This window comes from Protopterus annectens, chromosome 8.part0 (assembly GCF_019279795.1).
Source record: "Protopterus annectens isolate FY-2018-M chromosome 8.part0, PAN1.0, whole genome shotgun sequence".
NCBI lineage: Eukaryota > Metazoa > Chordata > Ceratodontiformes > Protopteridae > Protopterus > Protopterus annectens.
Window position 1 is genome coordinate 23,843,846 of NC_056741.1, and position 17,500 is coordinate 23,861,345.

Genomic DNA, 17,500 nt, shown 5'->3' on the forward strand with positions numbered 1-17,500 from the left:
CATTGCTAGGTTTAAGGACACCCCTCAAAACTCCCTGCTCCTTGAAAAGCATATTACTGTATACTGACCCGGTTTTACTGCTAAGCTTCAATTACAGTTTTTTACTGGAAAGTGCTTGGTTACAAGATGACAAATAAAACATATCTTCTTACAAATACAATTTAAGGGGTCACACAAGGATTATGGCAAAATAAAAGAAAACTTCCACAAAGAACAAGTTTGCATTTATACTTACTACAAAACACTATAGGGAGCATCAAAATGTTCCAGAAAAGCCAGAGGTCCCTTGGTTCGAAAAGCCAATTTCAATACTGAAAGAAAAAAAGAAAACATTTCATGGCATTAACATTAATTTACCTAGTATATAATGATATGGCTGATTGTAAGAAGCTGTTGCAATATTACAGGGACATAAAAGGACAAGGAAAAATGGATTCACATATTTATAAAATGTTCACAGATATGAAGCACCTCAAATTGCCTAATACAAGAAGGCAGTGTGCATGCATGTATATTAGGCTATAAAGGAACACAAAATCAACAAATACAGCATACAGTTAAAACCATATAATGCTATTTTGAGCAGTGATGTCAAGTCCATCATCCTGAAAACCAGGAGAGAGCAACCCACACATTGTTCTCTTTTCACACTGAGCTTAAAAAGGGAAGATCTTCCAGCAAGCTAAACAAACCATAAAAGAAAAATGACAAACCAATATGCATGTGTGTACAATAACACATAGATAAATGAGAAAACAGTTATGAAAACACAAGTCAACCAGCTTTCAAACCCTAAACACTTACTGTAGTTATGTTGTTGGGCAACTATATATGCTAGATACAAAATTATAATGACTTCAGCAACAAAATGGTTATTCAGTACATGCTCTGCAGAGTCTACAGAGGGAGAAGGGCTCTCCAGAACATGCTCACCAGATGCTACTAGGCACAGTAGCAAGAGGTGCAGTAGTTATTCTACTACTCTGTCAACATACAGTTGGGGTCAATTACCATGTGTTTGTACTACACACACTACGTCATAAGAATCACTGCTGCATTCCGAATCATCTCATCTGGGAAAGTACCAAGCAGTGCATCTACAGCTTCCAAGAAGGGTGGGCAATCTGCACTGCCACCGGCAGGAATGCAGAGGCAAATCTTGCCCCAGGTCTAGCGCAACCTTCCAACCCATAATGTTTTAGTCCAGCTGAACAGATGAACATAAACAGCTTCAGGTACATTCCCAAAAGTGGCAGCACAGTATGTGACCGTACACCCAAGATGGACATGAGCACCTGCTGCCAATCATCTAGCCCCAGGGGAGGAAGCTTCGCTAACCACACAGGGTGGCACTCAGCCAGAGCATTAGAAGTTACCCAGTGAAGACTGAAATCCATGCCTGCACAGTCACTGTGCTTAGCACCACCATGACAAGAGGGACTCTGGCAATCAGAGCCATTCTTCCCCCTCAAGGGACTGTAATAGTGGGCTCAGCACAGCCACCAGTGAGAAAGGGGAAGCGTCCAATAGAGAAAAGGGTAGTTTGCACCCAAGATGGCCTGTTCCCCATCATACAGTCACCAGGAACAGAGACATTCAGGACTCCTTGGCTGTGAACAAATGGGCTGGAGGCAAAGTCCAAGAGGATTTCTCTTGACATTTTAGCAGTATTTCTATTTGTTGGGAAAACATTTTCAGAGAGTATACAAACTTTATTAGAGGGTCCTTTCAGATAAAGATTTGAGACCAGTTGTGTGGCACAAAGTTCAAGCAACAGTTCATTTTGGTATGCAAATTGTATCTATTTAGTGAGCCCAGTACCTTCAGATGGGTTAGCAATGGAGACAAGACAGAGAATAGAGCTGATCAATATTTCCTGCCCTCTCTCTGTACCAAAAATGTTACAACATAAAGCTTCTTTCAGCTCTCTTTAGTAATCCTAGTCCCATTTTTCAAAATTCATAACAGTCATCCCATAAATATATGATTTTAAAGGATCTTATATTAAGATTTTATCTGTGGTTAAATTACATAGTTTTATTCCAAGTCTATTTCATTGGTTACCACATTTTCAGATTCTTTCATTTTAGTGATAAAAGCCAGGATTCTATCATAGCTAACCTTTTCCACTAAAATGAAAGTTAGGAGAGTTGCAGTCTAAAAGGGGCAGGAAGTAATTTACAACTACTAGTTTTCATAGTCGATCATTTAAAATTTGTTAATTCTTAAAGAGTTGCAAAAGCATATGACCAGTATGAACAGATCAAGAAGTATCTTACGAGATATGCATCTTTTCGGTTCAAGAGATTAAGCCTATTTAATGCTTTGGCTGGATTCAGAGTTTTTTTCTTCACTATATTCTTCCTTTCCAAAAGCACTTAAACTCTCCCTCTATTAAGCTTCATTGCATGTTTCCTAGCAATAAATCTAACTTTCCCCACATTTATGCACAAGTAAGATTTTCAAAAGTGAAGAAAAAAACTATGCCCGGTGCAAAGTTGGGTGAAAGCGCTTAGTTTTAATAAATACCGTCTTGGCTTGTACTTTCGGCAGTGGATTGTTTTTTCTTTTCTGAGTTTGTATACACCCTTTGGGCGTTTATGCTTTTTATTTTCAAAAGTGAAGATTGTTATAATATTCTCATAAAAAAATCACCGAAAACTTTACTTTAATAATTATATTCAAAAAAGAATCTAACACATTTTCTTAACAAATATAGAAACCAATCTTATATATTTGAAAAACAGAAAGACCCAAAATGGCCCAAGTCATTCTTCTCTTGTATCAGAGGTGTGTGCCTTTCTTGTAAGTAGAGTATACGAGTTTTACTTGAGAGATTCTAGGAAACTACCTATTTTACAATTACAACATAGTCCATTAATAGTTAAATAAATGGCTCTAAAAATTATTTCTGTAAGGATATGGAGGATCAACAGTCTAAAAATGATAATATTTTTAGAAATAACTTTATGGACTGGAGAGATAAAGTTCCAAAAACTATATTTAAAGGGTACGGACATAATTATTAATTCTAAAACAGTTAATCTACATACAAAATAAATCCACTGTGGAATTTAAAAATAAAAATTATAGCTTAATTAGTATGTGGCCAATTAAGCTACTCTCAGGACTTCCACGACCAAAATGCTAAAAACAAAAAAAGATTACATGAAACAACAATGCAGTGAGCATGAACATTTCCCCATGTACATTTTATAATACAGAATTTCTCCAAATAGAGAATAGTTTCCTTAATACAAATTATGACTGAAATAAACAGTTAAATGACTGACAGATTGGTAATAAACTAGGATAATAGGTTATATAAAACAATTGGAGCAGATGCCACTTGTGCCTTGCCAATAACCACCCTCAGACTCCACCACCTTTTTCAAAAGAGGACGAAACCTGCATGTCCTGGTGTAAATGTAAGGGCAATCATCCAGTCATCCAAGCTACATCTGAAAGACAAGGAATCACACTGCTTGACCTGCAGAGCAAGGGGAAATGCTGGGTGATGAACCAGTCCCTCCATACTGTTCATTTCCTGATGTAGGTTTAGATTTCTTAGTTTTAATGCTGGCTGCACTAAATGATTTAGTGAGAAAAAGATAAAGGGTAACGATCCCCAAGAGCATGATAAACATGACAAAAAAAAAATCTACCATAAAGGTCCAAGACAGTACAGGGACAAGGAATCTGGTCTCGTGCAACTCTGTCTGGTGACTCCCATGCCAAATAGTGCGTCATACGAATCTGACCACAGGAGAACGTAAAGGGAATAGTGCTTTTCACTATTATGTCTGAAATACAGAAGGCTTTCCTGACTACAGTAACTGCAGAACTATTGAATGGAAAAGTATTCAGATCTTTAATACTGGCCTCTTTTGGTTATGGTGTGCTCTGAATGCTGTAGGTTGCACTGATTAGCAGTTTCCAAAACAGGATAATGCCACATTAATCCCCCATTTTCAACATGGGGTCAGTGTTTTGTCGTCAACTGTCCCCATCTCTCTCTATTTAATCCCACTCACCTGCCTTCAACACTCATGCCAGACTCACACCCAGTCCATCCACCTCTTTGCTGGACGCTCTTGTTTAGTCTTGCCTTCTTCCCGGCTGTCCAAAATATTCTTCACCAGATTGTCTTCTGCTTTTCTGCACACATGCCCAAACCATTGCAATCTGTTCTCTTTTACCTTTTCTGCAACTGGAAATTGGAGCTACATTGACTTCTGCTCCTATGTCCTCATTTCAACACATCCCACAGAGTGTATCCTACCACCTGTCTTGGGCACGTCATCTCCATCACATCTCTAGTTTTCTCAACTGCACTGCCTTTACTGCCCATGTTTCTGTATCATACAGCAGTACTGGTCTCACACTACTGTTTTGTACACCTCACATTTCAACTTCTCTGGCTTTCTGTTGCATACTACACCTTACACACTGTGCCAGTTGGCTGCAGACCCTCGGAGTCATTGGGTCCTTCTACAAGTGTTTATGGGGCTTCAAACCACTGCAGGACTGCCTTTATCAGCTTTCTTGAGACCTTGTCATATGCTTTCTCCAAGTCCAGGATTCCCAGTTGTACTCTTTCATCTTTAGTATCTTCTCAACTGTCTCACTGCAAACATCTAGTCAGCTGTGCTGCATCCTGATCTGAATATAAACTGCTCATCTCCCATCTTAACTCTACTACTCTGCATACTTGTTCATCAATCACCCTCTCCAGAACTTTCATGCAATGTAACAAGAGTATGATACCGCTAGACTTTCCACAGTTGTGAAAAATCCCCTTTGTTCTCGAATACTGACACCAATACGTTTATTCTCCAGCCATCTGGGATACACCTCTCTCTCCATACTGCTACAAGTATCCTCAGGAGGCATTTCTCCCCCATCTCACCCAGCATCTTTTTTATATCTACTGTGACCTCATTGGAGTCTGCTGCTTCATCTTACTTACTGCTACTACCTCTATGGTGGGCTCCTCCTCTTCTCTCACTGTAGGCACAGTCTAGAAGCAGTACAGCTTGTGTGTGATTTTCTTTATTGTAAAAGCTGATGGAAGTACTCCACCTTTCCTTTTGTCTTTGATGTCCTGTGGACTGGTGAGCAGGTTGTTGCCAGCATCTCTTATAAAGGGTGTCTGACTACCTTCGTTAACTTTGTCTTGCAACCCAATATAGTTACTGTGCCATCTACTAACCTACTTTCCAGAAGCTGGTTGAGTGCCTTTGATGACACACAGACACACAGACACACAGACACACAGACACACAGACACACAGACACACAGACACACAGACACACAGACACACAGACACACAGACACACAGACACACAGACACACACCCTTTTGACAACTTCCAGGACCTCCGCATTCCACCACCAGATTTCGATTTCCATACCTGGCTTGGCTGCATATTTGCTCTGTAGTCCTCACACATGCTGTTTCGAGGTGCTACCATTCTTCAGCTCCATCCATTTCCTCATAGTCTTCAGTATATGCCCAAAGAGGTTGGTTTAATACAACTCTTCCCTCTACAGGGCAGCATGTAGAGTCTGTGCTGCTGCCCACATCTCTATTCTTTTGGAGAGTTTGAGATGGAAACATTCAACATGTTTTCCTGAAATGGGAAAACCCTACAGAGACACAGGGAGAAAAAGTAAACTGCAAACAGTCACTGGCTGGAGGTTAGGACTGAACCTTGTACATGAGAGACGAAGACCTTAACCATTATGCCATCTGGCATAATCTTGTATAATTTAGTTTCAGCCCTTTTTCTAAAAAGGTGTTGCCTGACGTTCTAAAACAGCAGTACTAATGAAGATATAAAAGCAGCAAAGCAAACAAAGGCAAAGTAGGACCATAAAATAAAATTAGAAATAGATCTGAATACAAAAACAGCAGTAATACAGGAGGTAAGCGCTTTCACCAGATGGCTTCTTCAGACCATATCACATAATTTTATGGTCCTGCTGTGCTTTGCTTCGCTGCTTTTATACCTTTGTTGCTGCCATTTTATTGCTTCTAGGCAGAACAGTTATTTTCAGGAGACATTTTTTGGAATTAACTGACGTTAGCTCATTTTGAAAAAAAGTAAATATATCTTGGGAAGACCCGACAATGTAGTCATTACCAAATTTGGTCAATAAGAGATTACTGTTAATTTGAGGCAAGAGAAACCTATGTTAGGAGGGAATGACGCTCATATCCCAGAGACCACTAGTCATAGTCTGTTTGGAGAGGCATCTACATGGACAACATGTGTTCTGTTTCTTTAGTCATTGGTCTCTTATCAAAGTGATCAGTGTTTAAGGCCATTCGTTTGTTAATTCCTTCATATGCTATGGGGTCAAATACCTAGGCCAGATAAAGACGAGCAGTATGAACGATATGCCCATGATCCACAACTTGTAAGCTTCCTTCAGAAGGCCTTTCAAGTTTTAACAGGCATGATCTTACCATTTACAAGGTAATTTGTTGTAGGCAGAGCGTAATGAGATTTTGGATATCATTAAATTGGTGATTATGTGCTCCATAGCATTATAGATCAGACGACTTAGGCTTTCAGGTCTGTAGCTTCCTTGGTCCATGATGGGGACAGAATTTGGCAACATAACCTGTAGGTAGATAGGCTTTTGTTAGAGAGTTTGAGTTCTGCTAGTGTGTGTTTGACACCATCAATTAGACAACCCTGAAAATTACCTGGGCCTATTGAAGTGTTTGCAGTCTTTGAGAGTACCTTAAAAACAATGTTCCCAAGTAATGGAAGAGGTGGGAGTGACTCGTGCAAGACGGGTTTGGATAGGAGAAAACAGCAAAGCCACTACAATTTAATTCTATACAAGGATTAAAGATACCTTTATTTCTATTTTAATACTGGTAGAAAAAAAATACATTTCACACAAAGTAAAATAACTTGCCAAGTTGCTTTCCAGAATTTAAACAGCCAGTAATGTTTTATGACCCATAAAATACATGTATCAAACATACCAGGGGGTGCATTCTGATCAGATACATCAGCAGTACCTAGCAATGAAATGTTTTGGAATACAGATTTGTTTTTTTGCAGTTTCTATGCCTATTCAACTCCAAGGCAGCATTTCTTGAATCATCAGTACTAGTAAGTGCTACAGACAGCAATTTATTAAGTATTAACTAATTGTAAGAGAAAATGAAAACAAAAAAAATGCAACTCATGACAGACTGGACAAAGCTAAAACCTTGTTCGGGTTACACTTTGAAAGAGCTATACTAGTTTACAGTTAGGACTTACAAGGATCTTTTACCGAATTCAAAAACAATCTTATGCCACTAGCAAATTAAATCAGTTAGGATAAACATATTTCATTACATATGCTGGCTCTTGAAAATGCTTCAGTCTGCAGGATAATATGTCGGTATACATTTGTGGGTAGACTATATATTTGGGCAACTAATTCAACTATACATGTAAAAATATATCACACACACACACACACACACACACACACACACACCCCAAGAAAAGGGGAAATTTATGGACATTTCACAACTATTCACATAAAAATTAATTCTAAACTACATTATTTCACTTCCATACAGGTCAGTTACCTCAAAGCTTCAACTATATGCGTCTTAAATGTACATCATTGCTTCTTAAAGATACCCGAGTTAATGAACAAGCTTATGAGTTACGTTAAGGAATGCACAACATTATTTGCTTATGAACAGTCTATTTTAGATCAAAGACAGACGTCAAGTTCTACTTCAACTATATGGTGAGGAAACAGACTTGCCAATTTAGCACAAAGCACAACAGAGATTCCAGTACTCGGGGATGTGGTTTGATGATTTTTTTTAAGACCATGCTTATAATCTCCATAGTCAATGTTACATTCTTCAACAAGTTATCCCTTTAAGAAACATATCAACAGATTCCTTAGCTTCCAGTAAAAAAAAAAAAAATATTCTCACTGCAGACCCTCTCTTACCATATGGTAGGGATTTAACCACATGGAAAGGATTTTAACAAGTGGCCAGGATGACAGTTGCTGCCACATAAATAGCCAATTACGCTAGTGGGCTGTCAGTCATTAATAATGCCTTAACGTCTGGAACATTCCTGAGATTTCCCAGTTTTTTTTTTTTTTTCATTTAAGCCACCCTATGAACCTGCTTAAAGGCAATGTTCTTAAAAGTTTGCCAAGAAACTTTATTCTGAATTCAGCACACATCTTGACTGAGCAGATCTCAAAATGTATTCCAAGAAAAACTCCAGCTGAATACTTTTGCACAAAAACATCTGCTAGTCAACCTAATATTCTGCAAAATGCACAGTAGAGACCAAAGCAGACTATAAAGCTGTATCTCCAAAATTTTACAGTGTTTTTCTTTCAAACTCCAAATGATAATTCAGTATGACTGCAGTGGTTCTTGATTTCTTTCAAAGGCAGCAAGAGAACTAAAGTTAAATTATCTGAACAGTGTTCAGACAATTCAAGTATTTAATAGGCTGACATACTACCATTTTGCACTTAAAAACAGTCCAACAATGCCCTTCACTCAATTTTTATTGTAAAAATACCTATAAAATTGGACCAAACGTAATTTAAATGGATTTTTTTTTATTCTGAAGTCACATGATAATCAACCAATAGTGAATCAAATAAGTTGTCAATGTCTTTAAAAGACTTACAGAAATCAAATAAAATAAATTTATTTTATTTATTTTATTTATTTTATTTTATTTTACATTTGTTGACCGGGAAAGTCCGACTGGACACATGTCCATTTTCAGCGGAGGCCCGGGGAGAAAAGCGCCAATAGTACATAGTAGGTTACAAAAAGTTCCAATAGTACATAGTAGGTTACAACAATGTTTGACAGCTAACATACGATTGTAGTTATGCACTAAATACCCAGGGAAGAAAAAAAAAGTTACATTAGTATGTACAATAACAATTATAAAGAGAAAAACAAAGCATCATATAGTTAGTATACACAGGTAAGAAAAAGTTACATTAGGATGTACAGTGAACAATTATTATAAGAAACAAACCTACAAGTAGTTAGTTTCAGGCGAAGAGTAGATGGCTTGAGGCCTAGGAGGACAGTAATTTCACTGAGGAGGTTGAGGGGGAGCTATGGGTTAGTCTGGATTAGAACATTGGCAAAGCCAGTGGGATTTGAAGTGGTGGGAGAGGCCATTTCTGAAAGTATTTAGGGAGGTTGATTCGGTGAGACTAGGTGGAAGAGTTCCATATTTTACCCACTGTGTTTGAAAACAGAGAGTCACCTCCTGAGTTACAGGATTTGATTGTCTGTGCGAGTAATCTGTGAGATGATCTTAGTCTATTTAGGTTGGTATAAGGGTAATTATTCCAGACAGGCCGGGAGTGTTTTCAGGTTGAGAGAGTATTTTGTAAGCAATAATAAGTTGCTTCTGTAGAAGTAGATTTGGTAGTTCTATCCAACCTAGGTTCTGAAGATTAGTACAGTGATGGGTTTTGTAGGGCAGGCCTGTGGCAAATCTTGCAATATGATTATAACAACAAGAGAGTTTAGATAGATCCGATTTGTTGGGATTTGTAAGTATGGGGAGGCATACAAGAGGGTAGAAAGGAGATGGGTGCGAGCAATGGCAACTTTAGCCGTGGAGTCAGAAAAGATTTTATTCTATAAAGGGACCCCAGTTTCTTATTAACAGTTTTGATAGTTTGGTTGATGTGCACATCAAATCTGAGTTTGTTGTCAATGGTAACCCCTAATAGCTTGGTATGAGGGTCGGGGTGATGGTGGTTCCATTGTTGGATTGTACACAAAAGGGAAAAGTTGGTGTTTTATGGGTAGGATGGAAGAGTAGCATTTTCGTTTTTGGATTAAGGATCAGTTGGCGTTCTGATAACCAATTCTCAACTGCAGTGAAACAGTCTTGAGTTTTGGATAATAGAATAGTTGGGGATCTATCTGAGCAAATTAAAGTGAGTCATCAGCATATTGAATACATGTAGACTCTGGGATGACTTTGTTAAGATCATTAATAAAGATGGAAAATAGAAGAGGGCCAAGTATGGAACCTTGGGGACTCCTATGGTGTTGGGTATGAGGTCGGAGAGCTTGCTTTGCCAGAGCACAGCTTGTTGCCTATCAGAAAGATAGGCATGAAACCAGTCTAGGGTTTTGTTATCTAGATAGAGAGTTTTAGGGTTGCATGCAAGAGTTTGTGGTTGACCATATCAAAAGCTTTTGATAGGTCCAAGAAGAGCTGAAGAAATTTTTGTCATTCGGTTAAGATTGATAGTGTTTGTGAAAGAGAGGGCGGTAGTAGTGCTATGTTTGGGCCTGAAGCCATGCTGGGAGTTGGTTAGCAGGTTTTCCTGAGTTAGGTAGTGGATGAGTTGTTTGTGAATACTTTTTCCATGATTTTGCCAGTGGTGACAAAATGGCTATTGGTCTGTAGTTTGAGAGGTCAGTGGATGAGCCACCTTTATGGAGGGGATGACATGGGAGATTTTCCATATGGAGGGGATTGTGGATTCAGTTATGGTCCGATTAATTAAGATTGAGATGGGATAGGCTATAACATCCGCAGCTTTTTGTAGAAAGTCTGCTGGAAGTAGGTCTGCTTGAGAGTGGTTGGCTTTAGTTTCCTTAGTAAGGATCGGATGTATGCAGTAGGGACAGGTTGTAGGTTGAATAACGTGGTCTTCTGGGTGGGACTTGTGGTTAGGGAGCAGGGGGCTACTTGTTGGTTGGCTAAGGATTTGATCACATCGATGAAGAAGGTATTAAAGGATGTGGCCACTTCATCTGGGTTTTTCATAGTTAGGTTTGCTGGTGTGGGGGTGGAGGACCTGCCTGGATGGAGAAGTTTGTTTATTCCTGTCCAAAACTTTTGGGGGTTGTTTTGATGTTTATGTTGTAGTTGGAAATAGTAGTTCTTTTTGTCCATTAAGATAGATTTTTTTGTGTCATTTCTTAGTTTTTGGAAGTTGGTACGGTCTAGGGGTGTCTTGGTAGTACGATAAATAAAAACTAAAATAAAATCATTTAACCTTGGAAAAGTACAGTTTTGTACCTACCATAAATGTAGACTGGACTGCAGCTGTATGAGCACTCTAACATCTACATTTATGGTAGTACAAAAAACTGTACTATATTCATCGTGCATACAGCTGCAGTCATTACAGATGGGTAGAATCCCAAAGCTAAGTAAGGGTGGTAGGCACTAAGTGGAACTAGGAGGGGCGAGGATGCCCTGCAGGACTGCTGTGGCAAAGCCCGCTCTAGATTTTGAGTATAGTGGAAGGTGGTAGTGCTTGGAGAAAGTGTGCACTGAACTCCAAGTAGCTGCTTCCAAAATGTCCTTGGTAGGGACCCCTCTGAGGAAAGCTGCAGAGGTAGCTGTAAGCCCTGGTGGAGTGGGATCTGATGTATACAGCCACAGATTTTCCATAAAATGAACAAAAGCGTATGCAGTGGGCTATCCATTTTGAAATTGGATGTTTGGAAATAGCCTTTCCTTGAGCACCTGCAGCATAGGACACAAAGAGCTGCTCAGATTTTCTGAATGGCTTTGTTCTGTCCAAGTAATAACGAAGTTGTCTGTGAATGTCCAAGGACTGTAGTAGTCTCTCCCCTTTGTTCTGTGGATTTGGATAAAAGGTAGGTAAATGAATAGTCCGATTCAAAGCTACACTGGATACTACCTTTGGCATGAAGGTAGGGATGGTTCGTAAGGAAACTCTGTCCTGATGGAAAATGATGAATGGTTGCACAGCCATGAGGGCCTGTAGTTCCGAAACCCTGCGTGTTGAGGTAATAGCCAGAAGGAAGGCTGTTTTCCATGATGAGTATTGTAGCTCTGTTGAAGAAGCCGGCTCAAAGGGAGGCAGGGTCAGTTTTCCAATACGAAGTTGAGGTCCCAAGCTGGGACTGGTGGTTTCCGTGGGGGTTTTATATTTTTTGCCCCTCTGAGGAACTGCCTTAATAGAGGATGTGAGAATAAAGGAGGATCTGTATTGTACTGTGCAGAAATGGCTAAAGCGTGGATCTTGATGGAGGAGAAGGAAAGGCCACTTTTTAACATTTCAGCTAGGTACTGTAAAATATGAGGTATATTTATTACCCAAGGATTCTGGCCCTTTTCTTGATTCCAGGAACAAAATAGTTTCCATTTGGCGGAGTAGGCTTTTCTAGTAGAGGGTCTTCTGGCCTCCAAGATGACATCCTGCACCTCCTTGGAGAGGAGAGTTTGTTGGGAAATTAAGGTATTCTCCATGCAGCTAGATTTAGGGTTTTGAGATGGCTGTGAAGTGTTTTGTAGTTGTGCTGGGACAACAGAAGAGGGACTAGAGGTAGGATCCATGGTGGGGAGTGTGTCAGGCTCTTTAGGGGAGGATACCAGTGTTGTGGCCAGTCTGGAGCAATGAGAATCATTTGTGGCCTCTCTACTCTGGCTTTTAATAGAACTTTGGTCAGTAGAGGAAGAGGCGGGAAGGCATAGACTGTCAATGTTGTCCAATTGAAAGTCGTCCACTTTCCAGGCCTGTGGATGATAGGTCCTTGAACAAAATTTTTCCAACTGGTAATTTCTGTGGGTAGCAAATAGATCTATGTCTGGCTGTCCCCATGCCCGAGTTATCTTTGAGAAGACTTGGAGGATGCAACTTCCATTCGTGTGGGTCTGTCATATTTCTGCTTAAGTTGTCTGCCAGTGTGTTTTCCTTCCCTGGCAGGAATTGTGCCTGTAGTTGAATTTGTAATTCCAGTGCTGTGTTCCATAGGGTCATGGCTTGCCTGCACAGGGGGTATATGAATGAGTTCCCCCCTGTTTATGTACCACATGACTGTGTTGTCTGTCCTTATCAATAGCTGACCTGGATGCAGTAGGTATTTGAAGGTCATAAGAGCATTTTGCACGGCTAGCATCTCCTTTTGGTTTATGTGTAGGTGGCCTCTCTTTTTGGGACCATTTTCCCTGAATGCACTGATCTGCCATGTGTGCTCCCCAGGCGTAGTCTGAGGCGTCCATTGTGATGATTTGAGTTGCTTGAGGTACACAGAAAGGGAGACCTGTATCTCTTTGGCATGCTTGAGCCCACCACAAAAATTCCTTTTGAAGGCATGGAATGAGTGGTATAATTATTTCCAAGCTATGGCTGTGTTGAGACCATAAGTTTTTTAGGTACCATTGTAGTTTCCTCATAGGCAGCTTTGCAAATGGTATTAGTAGGATGCAAGATGCCACGAATCCCAGAGCCTGCAGGATTTTCCTTGCAGTTAGTCTGGTGACAGTTGCCATTTTGTTGAAGTATTGAGACACTTTCCCTTGTTTCTCTGGCGTGAGGTAGGCCATCTGGGTGGTGGTATTTAAGCTGGCACCCAGGAAAATTATCTGTTGAGAAGGTATTAGTTTTGATTTCTTTTTGTTCACTGTGTATCCCAGGTAGTTGAACAGTTATTACAAATGCCAGATGCTGCAATAGAATGTCCTTGCTGCCCGCTTGGATCAGGCAGTCGTCCAGATATGGGTAGATTCGTATTCCTTGTTGTCTGCAGAAGGCAATTACTGATGCCAGGCATTTCGTAAACACTCTGGGCGCAGTAGATAAGCCAAAGGGCAATGCAGAGAATTGGTAATGAGTTGAACCTGCAAGAAATCTGAGGTATCTTCTGCAATCCTGTCTGATAGGGACATGCAGGTATGCCTCCTTGAGGTCCAATGTTACCAGCCAAGACTCCTTGCCCAGCATGGGAAGAAGCTGCTGTAATGTGAGCATCTTGAATTTCGGCACCTGTAGATATGTGTTTAGGATGGATAGGTCTAAGATGGGTCTCCAATCTTTGTCCTTCCTTGGTACCAGGAATAGTCTGGAATAAAAACCTTCACCTTGTTCTTTTGCAGGTACCTCTTGAATGGCTTTCATATCCATGAGAGCAGAAATTTGTCTTTGTGCCTCTGCCCTTTGATTTCGTGGCAGGTTTGGTAGGCTTCTCATTTTTGGAAGGGTGTGAAAGTGAAACCTGTAGCCTCTGTCTATAATGTCCAGAATCCATTTGTCTTTTGTAACAATGTGCCAGTTTTTTGAAAATAATGCCAGTTTTCCACCCAAAGGTGCTGCCATTAAAGCTTTGTTTGGCAGGCATAGGGGGAAGTCATTGCGTCTGTTTTCTAAATGACTGATCTATCTTCTCCACCTCTTGGGGCTGGTGCTTGCCACTGTCTAGCTCTGTAAAGATCCTTGTGGTTGTCCTCTACCCCTTGGATGTCTGTATGTGCCCCTTTGGAGGTCTGTCCGTGGCTGGAAAGGACCAATTTTTTGAAGGCCAGTTTCTGCTGAAGCGTGGAGGCTGCACCTGCAAGAAATCTTTCACTGTTTGCATAGATTTTGCTTTTTCCTCCATTTTCTTTAGTACCTCCTCAGCTTTAACACCAAACAATACATCTTTTTGAAGTGGTGCATCTAATAACTTTGCTTTGACATGATCTGGTAAGGTTTGGTCTTTGAGCCAAGCATGTCTATGTACAACAGACCCCGTGACAGCAGCTCTACATGTGGCCTCTAAAGCATCAAAACCACACTGCAAGGTGTGTTTACCCACTTGCTCTGTTCCATGCAACAAATCCTGCAACTCTTTCAAATCTAGTTGTTCTGTTTGTGTCATTTTGCTTTTCAGCTGAGATAACAAAAACTGTTGGTACTTTAACATATGAAATTGACAGTTTAATGCCCTCATGGTCAAAGTGGCAGATGTATACACCTTTTTCCCCCACCTTTCTAATGCTCTCGAATCTCTCTCTGAAGGTGAAGGGTTTTTAGCAGTAGAGGCCTTTATTCCCTTGGGACCCTGTGAAATAGTTTCTGGGTCAGCAGTATGGCTTTTATAAAGGAACTGGTGAGAATCAGGAACCCGGTAATACCAGTCTGGTTTAACAGGGGCTGGAGGTAAAGAATCTGGATTAAGGCTGGCTTCTGCGTACACATCATCCAAAATATCTAAAACAGGAGGAATAGCCAGGGGCCTATGCTGGGGGAGCAGTAGGAATTCCCTGAGCCTTTTCTTGGAATCCGAGTAATCTTGGCCTTCCCAGTGAAAGTGCTCCCTCAATGTATGCAGGGTTTCCCCAAAAGAGTAGTCCTGGGGGGGGGGGGGAGACCAAGGGAATAGACTCCTCAGCATCAGAGTCTTCAAAAGGAGAATAGGCATAATTCTGGTCCTCAGATTGGTCTGAGGTAATAGAAGCCTGGTCTGAGGAAGGGTAGTCTTCCTCCAATCTGGGTCTTTTGTCAGAGGGGGGTTGAGAACCCCTGATGAGAGTTATCAAATCCTCAGCCATTTTAAGCATCTGCTTTTTAGGCATGGGGCCTTGAGAGGAGGTCTGAGGACCCTGTTTTTTAGTTTTCATGGCAGCTTTAGATTTAGTGAAGGATTTAATAGAGAAGGTGGAAGGTCTGAAGATGCCTTCAGAAATGGCAGGCCTCACTAAATTATCAGTTTCCCCGCCAAGAGTGGCGTCAGTATCTGCAGTGGGAATGGAGACAGAGGAGCCTGCGACCTCGGGTACTGAAGTCACCGGTAAAATAGTTTCATCGGTAGTCAGGGGCTGCGTAGGCGCCTCGCTGAGAACCGGGCCTAAGCGTGGTTTCAATACTCGGTGCAGGCCTCGGATGTCGGTCTTTGTCTTTGCGTCTTTTGCTTAAAACTGGTGTCGGTGTATCCGACAACATGATATAATTAAATTTTTTGCCAAAATAATGAAGGGCGACCTCCGCCCGACGCTTAATAGTGCGCTTGTTGAACCTAGCACAAAAACAGCAGGCCGAGACGTCGTGGTCTGGCCCTAAGCAAGGTATACAGAAAGAGTGGAAATCCTTATTCAGTATTTGCTTCCCCACAAGAAATGCAATTATTAACTTTGTCTGACATCGGTCTGAGGCAAGAAAAGTTTCCTCAACGGGGTACTTAGCTTTAAAGAAGACCGGCTGAAATACTTACGTAAATCTCAGGAGCTGGCCGACCGGCACTTGCGAACTGCTTCTGCTTCGGGCACCGCGCGGCAAGAAAGACTGAAGAAAATGGCGTTGGCTGCCTCTTTTATACCCCTGCCGCACTGACGTCAGGGAAGAAGCGACGACAACCGACGCCGGACCTAGACTTTGGAATTCGGCCGACCGAGGACCCGCCTGACAGCAGGATAACCCATCTGTAATGACTGCAGCTGTATGCACGATGAACATCTGTATGCTTCCAATTCAATTGCTATATCAATTTCCCATACAGTACTTTACAGACACGTTTGTCTGTTTACTGGGAAAGTTCAACTGGGTAACAGCCAGAAAGTTCATTTCTATTTACATTTAGAGACAAACAGTAGTGACATTTATGCATTCTAAGGTTTTACAGAGGTGGAAGTTAGAGAAATCCCACTTGGAACGTAGTAGATTGTACAGGCAGCAGTTATATGTAAAAAAAATTTTTTGTCATTTCAGAAAGATGGAGTGTAGTGTATTCCGTTTAAGGAAAGTATTTTGGAGAGTATCGTATGGAGAGCACAAAGCCTCAACCTTGAGATGAGTATGTGCAGGACAAGGAGCGGTTAAGAGGTTTAAGCAGTCGTTTAAAACTATTGAATTTGCCGGAGAGATTTGTGTGGGAATACTATTCCAAAGTTCAGCAACGTTTTGGGAGTAGAGCCAAGTCTCCTGCAACATTACTTGACTCAATGTAGGTAATAAGAATTGGTTACTAGAGTGGAGGCCCTTTGCTGGACGGTAGGTCAGTAGTAAGTTATGCAGTGCATTTTTCTGGAAGGTGAATGTGTCTGCATGCTGTAGTTAGCTGTGTAGATCAAGACAGTTTAAATGCTTTAAGCTATGGCAGTGGTGGGTCCCATGATGGGCGTACATCATCCCCATTGGATTAGCAATGATTTTTTCCACTGTCAAATGAAGCATATTCTGAAGTGGATATATTTATACCGTTTACACATACGTCATCCACCATCTGTTACCAGTGATTTAACCAAGTCCAGGCCTACTCATACATGTTCCGGTTTGGCATCAAAACTTCCAAAAATCCACTGGTAATGTTAAAAATTTGCCAGTGTTGTCTTATGTTCTTCAGTTCCTTCTTTTGAGTGGAAAAACTAACCACCATAATTTTATCAAAACTGTCTAGCTTTGTTTTAGTCAAAAGTCCTCTCTCCTTGATGTACAAGTTTTATTTAAAGTAGGAGCATACCATTCTTTCCCATTTTCACCCATTACCTCAGATACAACCTCACCCACTAAATGCCTATGGTACCAACCACAAGGGTTTGTCAATAAATTCAACTTAATCATAAACTGCTTTTCTTTGGTGATGATCCTTGACGTTCGGACTGCCTTTTTATAACACTTTCTTCCATAATTGATGGTTACTTTTATACTGCAAATGTGTAGGGTATACTTTACAATTTTGACTCGAAACAACCCAGGCCAATTCTTGTACAACCTTAATATCCGA

The 17,500-nt window shown here is 40.7% G+C and overlaps 1 protein-coding gene across 1 annotated transcript in view; it reads right to left on the minus strand.

Moving 5' to 3' along the window:
- NCAPD2 (non-SMC condensin I complex subunit D2) overlaps window positions 1-17,500 on the minus strand; it is a 1,714,408-nt gene that overhangs the window by 1,615,747 nt on the left and 81,161 nt on the right. Inside the window, exon 3 of the mRNA XM_044079588.1 lies at window positions 236-311. Coding sequence (XP_043935523.1) covers window positions 236-311 — 76 coding nt within the window. The remainder of the gene's footprint in view (window positions 1-235; window positions 312-17,500) is intronic.